Source organism: Pteropus alecto, unplaced genomic scaffold (assembly GCF_000325575.1).
Source record: "Pteropus alecto unplaced genomic scaffold, ASM32557v1 scaffold139, whole genome shotgun sequence".
Lineage (NCBI taxonomy): Eukaryota > Metazoa > Chordata > Mammalia > Chiroptera > Pteropodidae > Pteropus > Pteropus alecto.
Genome location: NW_006443567.1, coordinates 2631149 through 2654925, shown reverse-complemented (window position 1 = coordinate 2654925; position 23777 = coordinate 2631149). Strand labels below are relative to the sequence as shown.

Sequence of the window (23777 nt, the reverse complement as noted above, 5' to 3'; positions counted from 1 at the left end):
GTGGAAAATTGCAGTAGAAAAAAGAGAAATGCAGAAACCAAAAAAAGTAAATATTCTCTGAAATGTAAGACATTTAAAAAAGAAACCTTGAGAATTTGAAGTCGAAATGACATGTTAGTTTTGAAGACGATACCTTCTCAAGTAAAAGTAGAGTCAGAGTTAGAAATAGTCTGTTATATGTGTAAACTACTTTTCCCTGTATATCGATTTAAAATTATTTTGTTAAAGGGAAAATTTACTATTTTGAATAAAATAATTTAAAAATATGCTTCTCATTGAAATAAGGCTTATTTTTAATTATTAATTCACTAATTTACACTGTTCAAAATCCATTGGTCGGAGAGCTATGTCCAGGGTCCATCACCAATCTATCCTGAAGTGACTATCTCCCCTATCCAACTACACAGATACAATATGAAGGGACTGACTGCCCTTGGGCAGCTTCAGGTTAAAAACCTAATCAAACCTAACACAATGGGAAAATATCTAGTGAAACCACACTTTTTTCCCATTTCCCTCTGAGCCACTGCTTAACTTCCTTTATGCTAACGTCATTTGATGGCTTTCCTCCTTTTTCCTACAGAGACCTCTTTAATGGGTAGGCTAAAGATCTATGAATTTTTCCTTTAGAACACCCAGAAAAAGTAAGCATTGAAAACGTAAAAGTTTAATTGGAAAACCTAAAAGGTTATTTTCTTCTTTCTTATTCTGTGCCTAAACTTATAAACTAATTTATAGACTTGGTTTTTGCATTGCCCAAGCGAAAACAGAAGATGAGTGGTCAACTATGGGGATGAGTTTAACAATACTGCTAATTAATTATCCATATCATCTACTTAGCAACTAATGAAAATAGGCTTAAAAAAAAAGAAACAAGTTAAAATAACATGTGTCCAGCAGAGTCTAACAATTAAACGTTTAAAGGCAAATGCTTGGATTTGTCTGTATGTTTTAAATATAACTACATTTTTTCCTGTTCGAATTTTACCTTAAAATTGGTGACAAGTTGGTAACATGCAAATTACAAATAGATAAAGCTAAAGAAATATTTAGTTTCAGAAAGAAAATTTTAATTGCTTTGTCTTGTATTTTGTGGGCAAAAACCTTATAAGATTAACATGATTCCAAGTCCCCCACCCTTGTGTTTAATATACAAGCCTGTCTACTTAAGACTGTAACTATAAGCACATTTTGGTGCATTTAAAACCTTGTATCCAACCATCAGACATATAAGTATTTCTATGAAGCATGAATTTTAGAGGTTTATAGATTAGGTTTCTCTATAAAGGAAAAAAAAAAAAAGAAAATACGAAAGTATAGAAGGCAGTGGAGAGCATGGAAAGAGTATCTAAAGCAATCAAAAATTGATATAGCTAGCAGTTGGTAGGGGGAGAGAGGCAAGGAAGACAGGGGATAATGAGCTAAAACAGTATGAAATTTCCACATTCCTTTGCAGTCACCTAGAAAGAAGCCAATGCATAAAGACCCATCTTAACAGTCACAACATTAGGATTCAACTTTATTTTTGTCTAATCCAGTTCACAGGGCCATTATCCTCAGAATCCATGGTTGTATGTGATACTGTCAGCATTGCAATAGTAATCATGATTGTCACCATTGTTATTATAAGGATAAATTATATTTTCCAAAATTTTCAAAGTGTTTTCTCTGTAAATTTTGCTCAGAGAGCTGACATTCTTCCTTTTCCTGTCTTCCATTCTGAAAGAGCTCCTTACATAATGGAATATTTCTTCTTGTTTGTGCAGACATCCCATGCTAGGAACTGCCATGTTGCTGGGTTCATTCCCATTAGATCATAGCATTCTCCTGGCTAATAGGCAAGTCAAACCTTCCTTTTGAGTGTGGTATTTACATGGGAAAACTTACATAAAGGTTATGTAGAAAATTCCTCCACTGGAAATGAGAAGTGATATTATTTGGCCAGAAAGTCGTGATGTATTTCACTGATTGAGAGCCTGATAATTGTGCTTAGAGGGGAACACAACTTTTTGAAATATCAAAAATCCTAAACTTTAAATTTCCTTTGAAGTATTATCATGCTGCTCCACTGTTCAGTGTTCAATGACGGTTTCATCGGACACTGTCAGCAGTATGGCATTGTCAATTTATAAGCTACAGAAAAGTCCTATGATCCTTAATGATGAGATTTTGGCTTAAAAATTAAGCACATTGCTGAAAATATAACTAAGGAATATGCAGCTTAACTATGCCCTTGAGTTAAATGAAATGAGGGACCTATTTTTGAAGATAGCAGAATTCTTTATAATGCTACCATGATGACAGAACTTGGCTGTGGTGGAGGCTGCCATTCCAGCCTTTTTATTGGAGGCTTCAGGAGGTAGTGACTTGAACCTTGAAATACTTCAATTGTGTTATAATGAGCCATATCATTGAATCTACTGTTCTGATTTATACCTGCTAACAGAAGTGTTCCATATGAATCCCCTATGTAACCTAACTAGAGTGAGACCCTTTGTGGGTTGGGGCCTCATCAGATTCATCCCTGAATCACCAACACCTAGTACAGTAGTAGCTAACTTATAGTAGACCCTCAGGGAATGTGTGCTGAATTGAATGGAATTCACCAGAAGGCTGCTTTTGTAATTGTTAAAAGTAAATGGCTTAGCTTCTTATTCAAATGCCATAGAGACGTTTTTACTACCCACTGCTAAGTTCCCTTCTCAAAGCAGCTGCTAAGACCCACATAAGGATAGCACTGGAGCCTATATACAACAGGCATTTTTGGCTATGTGTATTAAGTATCCAAGATGTTTACTGGTTGAAGTCAGGGGATCGGCTGCTTTTAGTTACGGACACACCCTTTATCCCATTAGAGAGCCTGTCAGGTATTAGGCTATCCCAGTGTAAAAGAATCTTGTGCCTCTCTTTAAAACAAGGCCAACACTTTAGCAAGGGATACTGAACAAAGTAAGAAGTCATCCAGGATGTTAGACTGTTAGTCATCAAGATATTCCTTCTCCTTTATCTTAGAAGTGGCCTCTGCCTCTTTGATATAGCCAAATAGGGCCTTATCTAAACAGATGTGACATCATAATAGCTGTGGCTGTCAGGTTTTAGTTGGCCTTTATGCATTCTTATGCACTACTTTGCTCTTGTATTTTCTCACAAGGAAAAAAAAAAGTGGCAGCACTGCTGAGTGCCCACAACATTCTGTCTCATCTGCAACTCTCAAAATCCCATAGTCTGAAAAACCATTGAGCCTTTCAGACAATGGTAAAGAGAGATGTTCATCATTAGGTGGTTCGACATGTTCATTGGTTCATTGAGGGTAGGAATAAATGAATGAATGATTGAATAAATGAAGGTGAGTATGGAAATTCTCCTGGTTTTTCTAGCACATCAGCATGCCAAGCTATAGCACATACACTAGAATTCCTCCTATCATGTACATAACCCATGGCAAACAAATTTCATGCTGAACCCCTGGCAACATTCTGTTGCTGCTATGTAAAAAGGGCTATAGCCCCAGAGCTCTATGCTTTCAACAGAAGTTAGGAATCTGCTGTTTGCATGAAAAGAAAATGTTCTAAGTCTTTATCCACGACTGCTTTGTAGCATCCCTCCATTTAATGGTCATTTAATTTATATAAAAGTCACGTCCAGCCAGAATCTAATTTTTTTTTAAAGGAAGGGCCTAAGGAAGAGGATAATATGTTTGAAGGCTTTGATTTCTGAGATTTTTGTATCATTTTTAGAGTATGAAGCTGGATATAAGCGATTATTTAGTATGAGCTCCGTTACCCCAAATAAGAAAAACATGTAGGAGCACCCCAAAATGTACTCCCAAATAAGGAGAATGGAAGAGCACCTCAGAGATCCTTACCAGACAAAATTCTTTATATTATAACAAGTCCCCAGACCATCTCTTACTGTGACATTTTTTATTTGGCTTCATGTAAATTGCCACTTGAGTCATTCTGGGAGGAACCTGTTATATCAATCTGTTTTACCCCTGTTCAACCGATATTAAGGTATAATCAGACAAGTAAATGTCACTTTCCCATCCTAAGACTAAACACCAAGCTAGAGGGAGTTAGTCAGGGGTCTACTAGAAGGATTAAAGAGTAGAATAAGGCAGTCTTAGCTAGGTTAATATTATTGTGTTTAGTTCTATCCATAAGGCATGCAGAAGCAGAGAGTTAAGGCCAGTTCTGACCACCAATTGTATACTGACTGGCCCTGTATACCAAGAATCAATGTGGCTTATATCACTGATAGTATATTGCTTTTGATTGGGGCTGATATTGATTTGTATCAATGAAGCTCCTCTCTTTAATACATCTAAACACTGAAGATATTCCTACCATAATCACTTTAGTTCCCTATGTCTGCATGATGACAACCACTGGATTCCATCAATTCAATAGGCCAAAAAAAAAAAAAATTAGACAAACCGGTTTTGTGGCTAAACTGGTTGGCAAATTTGATCAAATAGGTCAGGTAGATCTAGCTTAGACTATTTCCTGAAAATGTTGCCTTGGAGGAGCTACAAGATCTAGTTTGAGTCAATATGACAGAAACAGGTCTTTGTTTGGTAGAATGAGCTAGTATTGGCAGGAATATGACATATTTAATTAACCTGTTGGTCAAAATTTGCCATAAGAATTTCCCCCAAGGCTAATCTACCCTTTTTACTTTAAAGGCTTTTAAAGAAATGTTCAAAAGATATCAGACAATACAGAGCCAAGCAATTAGGCTGACATAGGGTAATAACTTCTTGGTTCCCACAAGAAATTTACAACTTAAGCAGCAAAAATACAAACACACTTATAAAACAATACTGAATTTTTACAAGTGTGTTCAGGAGGGTAAGGATGTAGAAACTATATTCAGGGAATTTTCTTTGGTTCAATTATACTGCTGGACAGACAGGGCTAGAAGCAACACAGAGATTAAGCAGCACTATAATTAAAGGAAGGGGAAAGATTTGAAAGAGACAAATTGGGATTATCAACTGAAAAAAAAAAAAGTCTGTAAACAACCCAAAGAGAAATTTCTAAGGTTAAAGCTGGAATGTTGGTGTGGAGTGTAAATTCCTGGTGTGAAAATTCTAGGCTAAAGAAGTCATTTTTTTTCCCATTAAAAATTCCATATGGAGCATCTGAGATACTCCATATGGACTGCTAAAGGTCACATAGAATACTATTAAGGAATCTACTTACCACCTGCATTGGATAACGAAGTTTTTACTACACTTTTTATGCAGAAGAGGAAATTAAGTGATGAACCTGTAAGGAGGGGTTTAACATGCTGTAACTAATGCAATTCTCTAAATAAGTTTTTAGTTCACGGCAGATATTGAAGCCACTTCCAAAAATCGGGATGTTATATAAACTTAGTTCTTACCCTGGCACTTCTTCTTCTTACATTCTTTAATACTATCAGGAGAATCTCAGGGAAAAGGCTGATAAATATTAGAAGAACTATGGCCAACCAAGTGGATACAGAAGACAGCATTTGAGCAAATACGAAATACATTCTCTGTTGTTTAAGAAAAGGCCTAGAATGGAAAGAAAATACAAATGGAAAAACAAATCAGTTCCTGTCATATGAAAAAGAAGTGTAATTGAAACCGTCTTTTGTATTTAAAAGAAATTTTCCTTGCCCACATTAATAAAAATAAATTTCTTCAGAATGTTCCAAAAGTAGTAAACAGATTTCATTTACCAAATGTTTGGAAAGAAAAGGAATGATAATCAAAAAAGAAAAATGATAATAAAATGCTTTTGACTTAAAAACCAAGTGATCAACTTTAAAGCTGCCAACTGGAGAGTATTTATCTGTGTTAGAAAATGCTGGAGCTTCAAAGATATCATGAAAAATGATGGTTAATTTTTATGCTAACTAGCATTTCATCTCCATGGCTGTTTAATTAATATGAGAGTGGATTTGTGTTCTATATTCAAAATTTAAAAGATTTTTATAAGCTACCCTCCAAATCACTATGTAAAAACGAAAAGAACTGTAGAGCTTATCTCAAATGGGAGGAATCTACAATTCACATCCACAAATATATATTAAGTACCAGTGTGCGCCAAAAAGGCTGACAGACAGCAGAATATTGCTAATAGGATATTAAGCCTTGGAGTCAAGAAATCCAGGAGGACCCCTCGTTCTGATGTTGGATTTCTTTCCAAGTCATCCACTGAACTCTTAGGTGGCTATTGAGAAGCACAGCCAGGTTCCCTTCTCCTGTATGAGCCGAACCATAGAGCAGCTGCTTGAGGTCAGGATGCACATTAGACTACCTCGGATTAGGAGACCTACATAGATAACTGGTTGATCCCATTAATTAGATCAAGCATAAGGCTCACAGAAGATAAAATGGTTTCTCATTTAAAAACTGATGTTTCCTCACTCTTATGGAACATGATAAAATCAAGATTGTGGCTCTGCATATATGAGGACCAGACTGAGGAATAAAAAGTAAGTAGAACAGTAAAGTGGAGAAAATTATGAGGTCTGGACTAAACAGGCTTTCTAGGGTCCTTATCATATAAAAAAAACTTCTGCAGAGCTCTACGCCCAATTCATTTTGAAGAGCACCCTGATTAATTTTCTGGGCAGTTAACTGAGCCAATAAGTGTCCAGCAAGACAGCTGACAGCTGGTCACAGGGTATTCCTTCGCACAATATCCACAATACTCTGTGATTAATATCTCTAGATTTTTTTTTTTTTACCTCGATGGCATCTATGGAGCTTTGCAGAGGAGCAGTAAAAAAAATGAAGATATTCCTGGATTGGGTTTGGGGCTCAGAAATCATCATTCTCACTGCCCATTCCCAAAGAGGAGTGTGTTAAAATGCCTCCAGGTAGAACATGTCCAGAGATATTAACTGCAACCAGCACTCAGCTGAAGTTTCCCATAGTTTCTAGTCACACTTTGCTGGTTGCTTTATAATAAAATTTTATATTCATGTAGTAAGTAGCTTAACTCAGACAGTTCTACTTAAAGACAGCACTATAAGCGACAAAAGATTAATATTTCATTTTTAGTAAGCATCTCTAATGAATCAAAACAGGTATGATGAAGTCTTAATCACTTAAGAGATTTATTTAAATCAATAAGGAACAGTCTATGGTAAGAGTTAGAAACTTGTTTAGTTTACTAGACACATTTTATTCTTGTGGAAATTTTGCATAATTAGTTCAGATGCTAATTACACAGATTCATAGAATTATGGTACTCTGGCAGACTTACAATTGTATATTACATTTGGTTAATCAACTTTGATTCATTTGTATATTATTAAAGAAAATAGAGATTTCCTTCAGGTTCATTGCTTCCATAATTATATATATAGGTGCCAAATACATGCTGTAATTACACTTGTTGGAGCGGTACTTCCTTAAGTGATTAGGGTTTTCATATTTTTGTTTCTTAAGGCTTTTATTTAAAAAAGCTTTTCGAAACAATAAGAGTCTCTTCTAATTAAGTCTCAAGGGACATAAACATGGTCCTTACATCTCTGTGATAACATGTAATGTTCTGTATGATTTTGTCAAACCAGTGAAAATACATACTCCTGGAATCTTAACCTATGGCTTACTCTAGTCATGTTCTCTGCTACTGGCATCCTTGTCAGGGAAAGCCACTGATTAATGAAAACAACTGTGATATTTAAAAAGGAAATACAGTTGTCCCTTGAACAACACAGGTAAATATACAGTCGACCCTTTGTATATCCAGTTTTGCATACATGGATTCAAATAACTGCAGAGGGAAAACAGTATTTTTGATCCATGATTAGAAGTCCACGGATGCAAAGGGCCGACTACATGCATTGTTTTATGCCATTTTATATAAGGGATTTGAGCATCCACGGATTTTGGTATCTGCAGGGGTCCTGGAACAAATCCCCAGAGGATACCAAGGGATGACTATAGTTTTAAGTTTTTGTGAGTCAAAAGATGGGATTTTTGACTATGGAGGCCTTGGTGGGTCAACTATATAGGCTGCTAGAAGTAAGGAAAAGAGATGAAAATTTAACTTATTTTCATTCCTTATAATTCTTTCCATCACAGCTATGTGTCCCTCAATGGACTCTAAACTCCTTGAGCCAGGAGTACAGTCTATTCATCTCTGTGTCCCATAGAGTACCTTGCACAAAATGAATTCTGAATATAAATTTATTAAACCAAAATGGATTGAATGAACTTTAAGGCCAAGCTGTAGATTCTGCCTTTACCCCCAAAACAATGAGATGGTGATTTTAAGATATAATACTGTAAGTATTAAGGGGTATATATTCTATACCTTGAGCACATCTGTAGTGACATGAAGGATAGTTATATACCATAAAGAAAGAATAGGGTCCAATAGAAATTAATGTGTCTAGTAGCCACTATATTGTATAGAAACTTTATAGGATCAGTATTTCCACTAGAAATCAAATCACATGGAAGGTCATGCTAGAAATTATGGTTTCACTTCATAGAGAGATGTTTACACACTTTCAAGTTGAAAGATTTGGACAAGAGCTACCAAAAGGGTAGGTCTTTTGAGTAACTTATGTAGTCTATATACTTATATTAGAAATCTTACCTGAAGTTAGCAGTGTTATTGGCTAGAAGTATTTTCCAGTCCATTCATATTGAAGACCTGCCATCTTACACAATCAAAACTTTAAAAGTATAATTAATGCTTGCATATCCAATGTATATATATATACATATACCTATTTTGTTATTTACATATTACTCATGCATATACAGCTGCTTACCAAATGATGCCTCCCCAGAAGAATGAGAAAAATATGTAAAAGGCTAAAGAACCCCAAATCACAAAGTGATTTATCCATGTCCAGAAATGAGTATCCAAGGCAAGCTGAAAAGATACAACACAAGAGATTTCATGATGGGTACAAACTGCACCAGGCAATAATATACTATGGCATCTGATAATTGTGATACCTATATGATACTATATGATACCTATGGGAGGATCTAGCTTGGGCCATGCTTCCACAAGTGAATAGAACTAAAAGCAGAACAGAGTCCAGGCTTTTCAAAGAGCTAGAGGATGAAAGAGCTGAGCTCTGCCCTAAGTTCTCTAGATTCTAGAGTACAGGTGTGGAGATGTGATCAGGGAAGTAGCTAGTAGGTATGAGGTTACAGATGTTCTCACTACTGAAGGAAGGGCGAAGAATGAGGTAATGATAACACCCAGGAGTCTGGAGCCCCAAGTCCTCAGGTAGTAGTGGCCAGGGAGATGATGGCAAAAGGAGAAGGCCTAGCTGGAGGAGGCAGGTATACTGAAAAGCAGTAGGAGAAGGGTAGCTAGGAAGGGTATATAGACTATACAAAGGAGTATGATATCTCAAACACAACAGATGGGGGTTACTAAATGCAAAGGACACTAGCTCTATATAACTGCATCATGTAGCAATGGATTATGGGTATGACTATGCAGTGTAATTTTCAACTACAAAACCCATATCTATTAAATTAAATTAATAACATTTTCAGTTGCCTTATATTGTAATCCCTTCATGTTCCTGCCAGGGCTGATTGTTTCCTCAGATCGTGGAACCTGGGATTTTCAAATGCAATCTAAAAACAAAAATTATGGCCTGCTTCACTTGCTTAAAAATTTCTGGGCCACAGGGACTAATATCCAGGGCATTAAATTATTAAACAGGAGGTGGTATCTCAGTTTTGTTACTTGCTGTGACATGGTCCTCCACTGTTACAGTTTCTTCGCTTGCTTAAAATTTCAGGGCCACAGGGACTAACATCCAGGGCATTTAATTATTGAAGAAGGGGTGGTATCTCAGTTTTGTTATTAGCTGTAACATGGTCCTCTGATCTCTGTTACAGTTTCTCACTCATAAACAGGATGTTGATAACATTGTTAATGTAACCCAGTCTTGAATTAACACCCTCTGAGATGCTTGGGAAAATGTCACAATAATACCCATCCAAAGAAAAGGGAGTGGACATCTTTGAGGGACACGTGAAAGACATTGCAGTATGGCCAACTTTATGAAGAGAACTTGGAAGCCCTGGGGCCACACACAAGGCCAAGGGGAAAAATGGGGTGGGGAGGTTTCCACTTCAAATCATGATCCTGTGAAACAAAATAATAAATAACAACTAGTATTTATTGTACTGAGCACATTCTATGTGCCAGACCCCATTCTAAGTTATATACATATAAAATCACTAATTGACTTCTTACAAAAAAACCTAAGAGAGGTAGGTGCTACTTTTATCTCCATTTCACAGAAGAGGAAATGGAGCTACTGAGAAAGTTACTTGTCCAAGGACATGCTGCTAGTAAGTAGCTAAACTGAAATGAATTGTAACATTTTTTGTAGTTCTAAAATATTACTGAAAGAGTAGATGTAAACATATGTTACTTCTATTTGGTATAAGAAATTAACCAGGAATAAAAATTTAGAGGGGAAATGATTAGAAGTCTATTGTCAATTATACTTTTGAATTCTAGTTCTGACTACTAGGCACACTGGAATTCATTTAAGGGTAACTTATTCTTGGACCCCATGTGAGGTGTTTATTATTGGAATTATCAAAAGAATCTGATAATGCTTTCAACTGTAAGAGAGTCCCAACTCATGAGCCTCAAGGGTAGCACTCATCATGGCTTCGGAGACATTATGACATGGCTGCAAATGATTTTGCCAAAACTACCCTTCTTGTATGTTATCTGTTGTATTTTTTATGCATTTCATCACTAATATGGGTAAATTTCAGTGATGAATACATTATATAAAATTTCATCAGTACCAAGCTCTTTTGAATACATTATCTCACTCATGGACACCTATTCAACTGTCTTAAGTACCCAAATCCCTTTAAGGCCTGGCATTCTTAGTTATGTAACATTAAAGAAGACAGACAACATACAGTAAAAAATGAATCACAAGTAGTATACAAATGCCCAAATCTCTAATATCATACATATCTTAGTAAGCATTCAGACTTGGATACGATCTGCAATAAAAATAAAGAATTATAGACAAGAAACACATATTAGTATAAGACCAGAAAGTATTATAAAAATGGAGTTAAATATATTTGAATAAATAAAAATCTAACCTTCAGAGTCACAGTGAAAACTAAGACTGTAAAAACAATGGTCCCAAAAGTCCAGTTTCCATATACCTGAAAAACATTTTACAATTACATGTACCAAGAATATACAAGCCTGCCTAAAAAAAATAAAAAGCCAAGTTTAATATCATGTGTAACTGCCAAAGATTTCTGTACGACTTGTTTAGGGAAATACCTGATCAAAAGTTCAGGCCAAAATACTAGATTTTACTGTGACCTTAAATTTTCTTGGTCAGGTACACTACATTTATGGTTGGTAGAATTTATTACCATTATTCCATGTGGCATCAAACAGGGAAAACGCTGGTATGATAAAGGCAGGAAAAAACCCTATTATACTAACAGTAATGTTCATCAAAACAAGTCAATGGATCACTCATGTCTCTGAAGATATATGGGCCTTTCCTATAATATAAAACTAAAGCTTTGAAATAAGGACTAATTTGCAGACAAATGGACTCATATTTCTAAAACACAGTCTAATTTTTGGCTGTAAATATTAGAGCTGTCAGCATGTGCACATCAAAGAAAAGCAGATACCATGTATAAATCCAAACGATGGCAATGAATGGCACATATGCTTACCAAATGCTGTCAAGATCTGAATGCATAACATTAAAACAGAAAATGAAATGTAAAGGTTTTCAAAAAATAAAAACAAAAAATTAAGGCTAATAGAAGCAAAAAAAGAATTTGATCAAATCATACATGGGTGTTACGTTTAATTGCTGATAGCAGTCCTTACACTTACTGTAATTTTAGCAAATATTTAGAAGGATAGTGACATATACAGCAAAATGTAATTAATCCAGACATCACGAATTCAAAATGGGTGATGAATTGGACACAGGCTGGGTACATTCTTCATGTACCACCTGAAGAATTTGCTGAGAAAATGAACCATGTCAACAGGCCTGCAGGAGAGTATCCACCTATTTTACAACAAAATTTTTTTTTAAAGCAAGAGTTAGTTCTATGTAACTTATGTGTTAAATAAAAATAAAAAGTGGGAGTGACAGATTCAGTCATAAAGCTGAAGGGATCTGAGAAATCATAAAATCTAATCCCTTCTTACTGATGGGAAAAGTTGACTTGGAAAGCTGAAGTGACTTGCTTGGGGACATGCAGAGAGATTTAATAGAGTATAATTTTTGGCAAGTGCTACATGTGCCTACCCTAAAATACTAGATCTGTATTTCCTCAAAAGTTATTCAGTGATTAATAATTTTAATGGATTCATACTAAATTGACTTCTGTCAGTCTAAATTAGAGAGGTTTTGACTGTAGTACCTAATTTCAAAGTATTCAAATCCACTGAACCTATCACTTCTGTAACAGATGCTGACTGTCTAGATTCTAGACATAGTCATTGTACTCAGTAAATTCTTTTTGAATCTTAGCTTTGCTTCACATTAGAATGTAAAGAATGAATGATCATAAAAGAGGAAGCCCAGGAATAGAAAGGAACATAGTGAAATCAGCATGCAAAGTGATGGGCTTGATTTTCTACTGTGTGGCTGCGGGAAGACCTCACCCCACCAGCAATTCCCTCCTACAGCACAGCCAGGGCAAAATCATCCAAATGCACGTGCTGACCCATGTAGTTGCTTGCTAGGAAGGCACTGGTAGGACCAGGGTAGTTTTTCTGGAAAACACTATGCTACCATGTGGAAAGGAAGGAGAAAGAGAAGGGAATTCCAAAGAATGGCGGTTACTGAACTCCAAGCATGGAAGGCCACTGTGAATAAGAACTGAGTGGGGCCAGACTTCGCTTTTAAAACAGAAAAGGCCTTGCTCACATCAAAGTGTAGGGATCCAAAGTCTGAAGTCCCAAGAACTCTGTTCGTCCAATAAATTACAGCCAAGTTAAGTTTCCATAAGGTTTGCACATAAGCTCTCTAGTTAGCCATGCACACAGGAAGCAATTTCTTACTTCAACACTTTTATTGTTCTAAAGAAGTTGTGAGAACTAAATACTGTAACTTAAAAAAGTTTGCAAAATGATTACAGCTAGAGTATGTGTATGACAGATCCAGTGCCTATGGAAAAAAGATAAGCCATGCTTATGAAACCAAACGATGTAATGACATTTTTTTTTACCTTTGCATTTTCTTCTAGGGATGAAGTCTGAAAAAGAAAATAAGTCCCAAAGAAGAACACTATCCCTTCAAATGCGGCCAGAAATGTCCAATATAAGAAGGGGCCTAACTGTAGCATGGCATTGCCAGAAATTTTCCTATTGAGAAATGAGAAAAAAAACACAGGTTAACAAATCTCTGAAGGCCATTTATTTAAAGATATGATGAAATGCCAAAAGTGCACATAGGGTTTGACCCTGTTATAATGAAGGTAGTTACTCCCCTGAGGGACTGGAAGGCTTTTGGTAAAAGGCCAGACTGAGCAGGTTTATCTTTGTGTAATCACCTCCTGAGTCAGTGGATTAAACTATCTAAGCATTTCTAAGTTAAAATTCTGGCCGCCTAATAACAATAATATAATCAATAATAATAGCTCCTATTTATTGAGTACTTATTATATGTCAGGAAACTAGGTTAAGAGTTTTATATATATTGCCCATTTTTATCCATATAAAAACCACACGAAATAGGTATTCTTATCACTCCCATCTACAATAATGAGCCTCAAAGAGGTGTATCATAATCGTTCCCAAACTTTGATGCACATTGGAATCACCTGGGGATCTTTGAAAAACACTGATGCCTGGCTCGCAAACTCATTCTGATTTAATTGGCATATAAGGCATGACTTGGGAATCCGGATATTTTTAAAGTTCCCCAGGTGATTGTATTGTGCAGTAAAGTTTGGGAACCACTACTAGTACAGCAGCATGCCAGAGTTCATTCATTTAGTAAGGGACAGAGCTAGTATACAATCGATTTGCTTGACTTCAAATCATACGTTCTCAACCAAGCTACCTTAGCTTTCCAACTACAATTGTTAAAATATTTTTGATTACTAATCGAGATTTTTTTTCCTGGGAATTTAACCTTTTTTGGTCTTGGGGTACCCTTTATATTTTTTCAATTGAGCCAAATTACGTGATTTGATAAAAGGCATGTGGACAGATTAAAATTAAGTTTAAAATCTGTCAAAAATAGCACAATCCCCTCAGTACAAGTCAGAATGTTAAATAAGGCCATCGATTCTAATGAAGTAAAATTGCATGGAATTCTTTTGGTGTCTATTTCAAATTACTCTTAACATTTATCTAAAGGTATCTAATCATTCAAATAGCACACAGGTCATCAATGCTACCAAGAATGTCACTGGGCTGTATGGAATAAGAAACACCTTTGTAATGTAAACGAAACTGGTCCTTGTTCAGTTGGTATTGAGTACTGTGGGGTTTCCTGAAAAGGTGGCAAATACCCAACTTTTTTTTACTAAGGTTTCCAAGGTGCATGAAGGTATCTGAAGTACAGAGGATGCATAAAGCACTGTGCTGCTGTTTGCCTTAGAAAAAATTGCAGGAGGAAGAGGTAGCTGCTTCCTAGAAGCAAGCTCTTCCCATAGCCAGTAAGTCCCATTCCCAAGGCAACTGGGAGCCACAGAGAAGGCACCTCCTTAAGATCTTTGCAGGAATTGCCCAGAAACTGCCAGCCAGTGGGACTCTTGAGAATCACTGACTTGGGCTGAGGCAGGAAGCGGTCCTTGTCTTTCCAGACCTTCTCTGGGAGTTACACTACACACTGGAAGGGAGATGGACAGAGGTATGTATCATGGAATGCTGAGTTTTAGGTGAGGCTTTCTAGGTGCACTCAGATGAATGATGAAGTTGTTGGAGACAGAATATGGCAGTCAACATTCAGGAGAACATGAGAGAGAATATGAAGACCTGAGGAATGGCTGACCGGCAGCAAAGGCCAGAGCACCTCCATATGATGGGAAGTAGCAGGTGTACTAGGACCTTTCTTTTGCCTTTTAAAGCTGTAGAAGAAATAAATCCAATACCCTTCTCTCTATAGAACTAGTTTACTTTTACTAGTTTACTTTTAACATTTCTCTCTCTCTCTTTTTTTACACCTATAGAACCTGGTCTTCCTAGGTGGTCTCCCATCCAAGTACTAACCGGGCCCGACCCTGCTTAGCTTCTGAGATCAGATGAACAATCCCCTCAGTACAAGTCAGAATGTTAAATAAGGCCATCGATTCTAATGAAGTAAAATTGCATGGAATTCTTTTGGTGTCTATTTCAAATTACTCTTAACATTTATCTAAAGGTATCTAATCATTCAAATAGCACACAGGTCATCAATGCTACCAAGAATGTCACTGGGCTGTATGGAATAAGAAACACCTTTGTAATGTAAACGAAACTGGTCCTTGTTCAGTTGGTATTGAGTACTGTGGGGTTTCCTGAAAAGGTGGCAAATACCCAACTTTTTTTTACTAAGGTTTCCAAGGTGCATGAAGGTATCTGAAGTACAGAGGATGCATAAAGCACTGTGCTGCTGTTTGCCTTAGAAAAAATTGCAGGAGGAAGAGGTAGCTGCTTCCTAGAAGCAAGCTCTTCCCATAGCCAGTAAGTCCCATTCCCAAGGCAACTGGGAGCCACAGAGAAGGCACCTCCTTAAGATCTTTGCAGGAATTGCCCAGAAACTGCCAGCCAGTGGGACTCTTGAGAATCACTGACTTGGGCTGAGGCAGGAAGCGGTCCTTGTCTTTCCAGACCTTCTCTGGGAGTTACACTACACACTGGAAGGGAGATGGACAGAGGTATGTATCATGGAATGCTGAGTTTTAGGTGAGGCTTTCTAGGTGCACTCAGATGAATGATGAAGTTGTTGGAGACAGAATATGGCAGTCAACATTCAGGAGAACATGAGAGAGAATATGAAGACCTGAGGAATGGCTGACCGGCAGCAAAGGCCAGAGCACCTCCATATGATGGGAAGTAGCAGGTGTACTAGGACCTTTCTTTGGCCTTTTAAAGCTGTAGAAGAAATAAATCCAATACCCTTCTCTCTATAGAACTAGTTTACTTTTACTAGTTTACTTTTAACATTTCTCTCTCTCTCTTTTTTTACACCTATAGAACCTGGTCTTCCTAGGTGGTCTCCCATCCAAGTACTAACCGGGCCCGACCCTGCTTAGCTTCTGAGATCAGATGAGATCGGGCTTGTTCAGGGTGGCATGGCTGTAGATAAAATTTCTCTTAAATAATAAAAATATCCAATTGTGTTCTTGGTTCATGTCAAAATGTTTGAAAAATGCCTAAGTCACTAAGTCCCTGAAGGTAAAATCTACAATATTCTACACAATATTAAGTGGTACAACTATTGAGAGAGCCACATATGAAGACCAGAGCTTCATATTTACAAAAGACTACTCAGAGTGATGAAGCAATTTATAATACAGCGACGGTCTGAGAGCAGTGTCTTAACAGAGCGGACAAGAAGGAAAATTGTATTTTGGGCTGGGCAATAGTTACGTCAAGGCTTCCATTTTTGTATCAGATGTGGCAAGTATACCCTTGTTTAATAATTCATAATCTACACTTGCAGTGGAGTAAATAAAACTTCACGGAAACCCTTACAATAATTTGTATTCAACAGTTTTCTTTAGGTTTTCAACATTCATAATGTATGAAAGTGTTCAGCACCACCCTGAAGTTAAGTGGAGGAGGGTGTTAGAATAAGATTAATATTGAAAACTTACTATGTGCCAGGCACTATTTTAAGTTCATTTACACATAGTCACTCATTTAATCTTCACAAAACCATTGTGGATTAGGTGCTACTGTTACCCATATTTTACCGAAGATGAAATTGAGGCCTATCTCAGTCAAGTAACTTGTGCAAGTTTACACAGTGAGTGGCAGAGCTGGGATTGGAGTGTGGGTGATTAGCTTGAGCTCTTGTTGGGACTGAATGGGGAGATTCCACTCACTGCCATCTAAACCCCACTTCTTCACTTTAGTTGTTGTGTGAAGACAGAACACATTGCTGACTCGATGTCTGAAAACCACCAACCAGCTGAGAAGAGCACAGGGCTGGTCATCCAAAAGACTAAATTCTGATCTTGGTTTGGCCTCTAGTTATACTCTGTGTCTTTCGGCAGTCATTTCTGCATCCTGGTTCCTCATTTAAAAAAGAGAGCATAGGAGACGATGCTCTGTAAGATTTCTACTAAGGTTTCTATGATTCCCCTCTAGATCTAACTACCCCTTTGCAACAAATACAGGGAAAAGCAGAACGTGTTAAACAATGCCATCAATATAATCAGCAAACTCTAGATTGGGAGAAATTCTACAAGATTAATGATCCAGTTTCATCAACAAAATAAATTGTCAGGTTAACCTACAGATTAGAAGAGGCTCATATTAATCAATTGCAATATATGAATCTTATAACCTGATTTAAATAAAGCTATTAAAAGAAATGAGTCAGGTGGAGAAGTTTGAACCTTAACTGAATATTTGATATTACAGACTTGTTAAATTTTTAGGTACTGTTATTTTTAAGTCCTTATTAAGAGATACATACTGAAATAACTATTTTATACAAGTTTGATATTTACTTCAAAATAATTCCATGATAGAGCAGAGAGGGTTATTAACAAAACAGAAATTGGCCCTGAATTGATAATTGGTAAAGCTGAGTGATGAGGACAGGAAATTCACTATATTAATAGTATTTTTGCTACTTCTGTGCATGTTTGAAAATTTTCATAATCAATACCTTTAAAATGATGATATACTTTATAAATCAAGTTAAATCTAACAACTAAATGTGAGTTTTATGAGTCATTCTGGTTAAAGAAATACCTTAATTTATGTACCTTCACTTCATACAAATAAACCACCCAAGTCTCTCTATTATACTTACTATCCACTATCCGCTATTTAGCAATGCTTATAATTTGCTGTAAATTGACAACTTTATCCTTAGCTACAGGCTTAATTTATAAAAATCCAATTAAATCATAAGTTAAGCAACTGGGGCTAGTGACAAGTCCCCCATCCATAGAGAAAAGCATGCATTTCCAACTGACACAAAATAAATATAATGGTTTGATGAATTATTTTCTTTAACAAAACAGTTTTAGAATGGAGCTAACAAAGGAGGAGAGGCTATGCTTCAGAGGCAGTTTACAAGACAAAGCCTAACATAATATCATCAGTTCAATCCCTTACAGGTAGGAATCAATATCCTAAACTACCAAAGATCTTTGTGTGAGGCATTATTTTTTTGTAGTTAAAATATTGTGTCTTCCTCTAAGATTCCAGAACTCTATAAAAATGTAGGTTCGCATTTTGAGAATTAATGATTTTGAACTAAATGATTCACACACACTCAAGTACCGGACCTATGCCTAGGAAATATGTCATTTTCCTGTTGAATGATCGGTTTTAAGCAGGTAAAAATTCAGAACAGAACTATGTGATCAAACCAGGTGGGCAGTTCTGTATCCTCTACACCTTCAGATAAAATGAAACCTACAACTTTGAAAGTTTGAGGGGGTTTTAACTATAATGTTCAACTTACATATACAATCGGGGATCTGAGGTCAGAGTGTCAATGTTGATGTGCTGTTCCAGTAGACTATAGGCCAGGATGGGCAAGGATGTGAAGCAAATATTATACATTGTAAGGTAAGCGGCATCATACAGTGGCTGAAATAACAAATGCAAGAGAAAGGAATGTATTGTAACAATCATTTGCAAGAGGATATTGATGTGTTTGAAAAAATCACAAGCTAAAATAAGTCAGTTTCGAAAAAAGCAAGACAGTTTCTTTTCACATTTTCTGTAATAGCAAAGGAAGTTTTGTAAATAAGGTCACTCTGGTAACTACAGAAAAGAAGCTAATATGTGATGCATCATATTAATATACCTTTTAATAGGATCTTATTAAGCATGTTTATATGCTATAAGCTCTATTTCTAATAGATATTAACTAATAACTTTTCAAAAGATCTGTCAGCTAACAAAGACAAATTAAGTATAAGTCAGAAATCCCTCAGGGAAACTAGGCAATGTCCAGCCTGTGTCACTGTTTTTTTGTTGAATATTTTACATGGCTTTAAATATCATTATCACCTTCTCCAGGATGTATTCATGATACTGAATATGGCGATTTAGTAAGAATCAAATAAATGTATTCACAAAAACAAAACTAAATATACGCACAAGGGCATGACTTCCAACTCTTTCTGGTTCTGAATTTTCTAGGTTCCAGACCAAAATTTCCAACTGTCTTCTGGCTGTCCCATAGGCAGCTGTAACTCGAAATGTCTAAAACCAAACTCATTAATTTCCTCCCCTTTAAATATGCTTTCTCCTATGTTTCCTATCACAGTCAGTGGCTCTACATCTGTGACCCTAGTTATCTTACCTTAGTGCCTGGTACCACTTAGGTGCTCAAGGAATATTTTAAATGAGTGATTTTCTTCTTATCTCGCTAGCTATTGCTTCTCAGTCTCTTATTTTCCCTGAGCCCTCTGTTAGAGTGCTCCAGAACTCAGCGTTTGGAACTTTATATTCACTTTCTAGGTGATCTCATTCAGTCCTGAGGTTTTAATACTAGCTAGCATTCACTGAAAATTCCCCCAAATCTATCTCTAGCCCAGACTTGTCCTCATATGTACACTAACCCATTTGATGTCTCTTGGGTGTCTAGCATATTTCAAACTTATGTCCAGGACTGGACTGCTGACCTGCCCTCAACTCAAATCTGCTCTTCTTGAAGTCTTCCTCATTTCAGGAAGGGGTGACTAAATCTTCCTGATCAGTAAGAACCAAAATTTTGAATTCTTCCTTGACTTCTTTCTACACCTCATAGCCAATCAATGAAGAAGTGCTTATCGACTCTATCTTCAAATTATTTAGAACCAGATCACTTCTTAGTACCTCCACTGTTACAACCCTGGCAAGCCTCCTAAATGGTTTCCTTGCTTCTCTCCCCTTGACCTAAAGTCTGTTCTCAACACAATGGCCTGAGTAGCTCTATTAGAAAATAAGTAAAATCAAGTCATCACTTTCTTTAAACTCTCTAGGGAATCTTTATTTCTGAAAATTAAAAAAGTTTCTACAATGGGGTGACTATAAAGCCCCACTCAATTCAGCTTCTCCTATATGGTGACTCCATCTCTAACCTCTCCTTCTCCTTGCTCACTCTACTCCAGATGCAATGGCTTCTTCATAGTATCTCTAACATGTGAGGCCCACCCCTGGCTTAAGACCTCCTTTGAACCAGCTGTTGCCCTGCCTGGAACATTTTTTCTTCAGATAGTACTCCCTTGATTCCCTCAAATCTCAGCTCAAATGTCACCTCAGTGAGACCATCCTTGATTTAACTTGCCATTCCCTCTCTCCCAGGCACATTTTCCCCCTTTATCCTGTTATCTTTTTTCGGTACCGATTATCTTCTAACTTACATTATAAATTTATTGTTTATACTGTTTCTTTCCACTATGATTCAAGCTCTATGAGGGTATGGATTTTTATTTTTTTGACAGCTATAGTTTAAGAATGAGCAAAGCAACCCCTGACATCTAGGAGCTGGCCTGGCACTCACAGCTAGGCATGGGTGTTCTCCCATCAAACATGTACAATTTCACAGAAATGCAACATCAAAATTCTGTGACTATGACGAATCAAAACAAAAACAAGACAACTCCTTAATCACATCTGAACACAGAGTATGAATACTGTCCAAATCATGAAAATGACCGACATCCCTATTCTGGCTAATGTGACTGACTGACTGTTGCTTCTGGACCAATGACAGTGTTAACCTCTTTCTTGTCTTCATTCTTCCTGGTTAAGATTTACTGAAATGCCTAGTCATTAAATGACCCCTGCTTACTGACAGCACCTAATCTGAAGCAAGGCCCAAATTCTTAAATTCTTCTCCAAATCACCTAACTTAAGCCCAAATCTTAAAAGACTTTTCTATCACCCTCTCCTTGAGAGGCCCCACTGTTCCTCATGTATATTCTTCCTCATTGCAGTAAGTAAAAACTTAATTTGATCAACTACAATTGAGTGTGTTCCCAGTGGTCTTTGGCTAGAGGACTTTGACAATCTTGAGCTCCTAGAACAGAACTTGGCATATAAAAAGCATTCGATAAATATTGAATGAATGAATGAGTAGAGATTGAATGCTATAACACATTTGCAAAGGACTGATTTAATCTTGTAAATTTTCCTTTATGGAAAAATATTTAAGGTATTTAAAAATAACTTGAATAGAGCAGTAGTTCATTCATTAACTGACTTAAACATTTAGTGAGTGCTTACTAGGGTGACAAGTACTGGAGACAGAGAAGATTCATGCCCTGTCTGCCAAAGAGCTCAAATTCTAGAGGGGGAAACAGAGTAGTGAGTGTACAAAGAACTGGGGGAGTCCAGAAGAAGGGACAACTCTGGCCTGAGGTAGAGACCAAGCAAGATAATATGCATGTGACATTTTCAGTGAAGTTAAAAATACAGCTCTACATAGAACATGAAGATACTTCCCACATACAAAGATTTAGGCTCAGCAAAAATATTCTACTGAATTTAAAAGTACCCCCAAAAGGTGTTACACTCATTTTAATTCTCAAGGGAGAAGACTAGTCTGTAGGCACACAACACTATATTTTCATAGAAAACTATCCATTTTCACTAATGAGAAAATTGAAATAATAACTCAGATTGACTGGTGTGTAATTTAGTCTTGAATTTCCCTCAAACAAAAGCATCAATCTACTTTCATTCAACTATGGTACTTTGAGGTTACACGAGAGAAAATTATAATTCTTGGATGCATAATTAAAATTAGAGGAGACAGAATGTTCTCAAAAGAAACAACAGGTTTAGCTGATACTATGTCTTGTTAAACCTGTTACAAATATTTTCTTTTTATGAAGGAAAAGAGACCAGTATTATTCTAGCTTTGGTAAAGAGCAAGCTGCTTTTTGCTTAAAGAATCCGAATCCTGGTTCTATGTCTACATTTTCCATAGCTCACTCTCCAAGTTCCAGGGTTGCAGAGAACACCTGTTGGGGACCTGAGTGGAAAAAGGTTGACTATCCGTATGTATTCCAAGATATCTGCAATAAAGGCTGCAATATTCAGCAATAGCACTGGGCCAAATTAAAAACTAAAGATATTGTATATCATGTCACCATCTCAGAGCTTCCTTTTACCTGGTACAGTTTTCCTCTAACATGTCTGCATAGCTCCTTTCCTCATCTCCCACATATCTCTGCCTAAATGTCACCTCATCAGAGAGAACTTTCCAAATTATCTTCTCTAAAACAGCAGTTCTATTTCCCAGTCACACTCTATTCATTTGTTATGCTTTTCCCTCCTTGAGAGCATTTATCAGTACCTGACAATATATTTGTCTGATTGTTGCCTATCTTTCCCCTATCACTATACTGCAAGCTCCATGGGGTAAGACGTTTGATCACTGTTATATCTCCAGCACTTAGCCTGGCACACAGTAGGCACTCAAGAAATATTTGTTAAATGAATGAATATACCAGTTGAGCAACTGAGGAACCCAAACATCAACTCCTATGGAAATCTAAGCAGTTAATTGAAGCAGACCACAGACTCTCGGCTGGCTTTAATAGGAATAAGTATTTCTTTTCTTCATACGACTTGTGCTTGATAACTATGTTTTAAAAAGATAACAAAAGAAGACTCTTTTCAAAATAAAAACGTTTCAACCAGATAAGCCAACTTCCCTTTTGCACTTTGCCAAAAAATTGAAATGTGTTTTTAAAACTTGCATTCATCTAAGGAAGTGAGGAATAGAAACATTTTGATCAACAGTTAACTGAATGTTCAAGAAAACGAAACTCACCATAATTCATAAAATACTGTTAGTTTTGAATACAAGAAGGCTGATGGTACTTCCTATAGCTAGTAGATGATTAATTAAAAAAGCGATCTGCTTAACTGGCACCATGGGGCTGATGACATGGCACTGATATAACAGACAGCATACCATATGGCAAAGAGGCAAGTTCAAAAGAAAGAGCAGTTACTTCTCATTGAGAAGAATATATTCTTAAAAATACTGCCAAGAAATCAGAAAAAAAATAACTGTCTACCATGAGGAATTAAATATGCCTTGAAATTTAGAACCTCAGTCTCTAATACCTGTGGCAATGCTACCAGTAGCTCAGCTTGGTGAAATCACTGAATTACTCACAAATTAACTATGAAAATTTTTGAGTCAATGAGCATTATAGCTCCTGTATATTGCTGTACTTCCTCTAGAAGCAACGCAAAATCCATTTCCGTTCTCAAAACAAACTGACAAATGTGCCTGTTCATCTCACCACTTAAATATCAAGTTAACATATAGCATATTCTTTATGTAATAAATATTCAGAAAATAGAGGGCAAAAAAGGTAGAGTTGCTCAAGTAAAGTACTCCAAAGCTCTATCTAGGAATCACAGCTTTGTGGCCAGCTTGAAGATCGACATTTTTCTAGAAAATCAACCTGAGAAACTGCAGAGGTGTGAGATTTTATTCAATGAAATATTAAACTATAACATTTTAGGATTACTGTAAAATGCTATGTACAGTGATACTAAGAAAAAATCAGAATACTCTTTTAAAGGTCATCTTAACTCCAAGTGAATATACTAAATAACTTACAAAAGAAAGTAATGAATAGAAACATTGTTAAAGCA

At 36.5% G+C, this 23777-nt stretch overlaps 1 protein-coding gene and 1 pseudogene across 3 annotated transcripts in view; both read right to left on the bottom strand.

Moving 5' to 3' along the window:
- ATP11C (ATPase phospholipid transporting 11C) overlaps positions 1–23777 on the bottom strand; it is a 162671-nt gene that overhangs the window by 6152 nt on the left and 132742 nt on the right. For all 3 annotated transcript variants that reach the window (XM_025041264.1, XM_006924186.3, XM_025041265.1), the window contains 5 exons: positions 18628–18755; positions 13220–13355; positions 11105–11170; positions 8767–8870; positions 5389–5542 (listed from right to left, as the gene is read on the bottom strand). In XM_025041264.1, coding sequence (XP_024897032.1) covers positions 5389–5542; positions 8767–8870; positions 11105–11170; positions 13220–13355; positions 18628–18755 — 588 coding nt within the window. The remainder of the gene's footprint in view (positions 1–5388; positions 5543–8766; positions 8871–11104; positions 11171–13219; positions 13356–18627; positions 18756–23777) is intronic.
- LOC112472885 lies at positions 16167–16285 on the bottom strand (annotated as a pseudogene).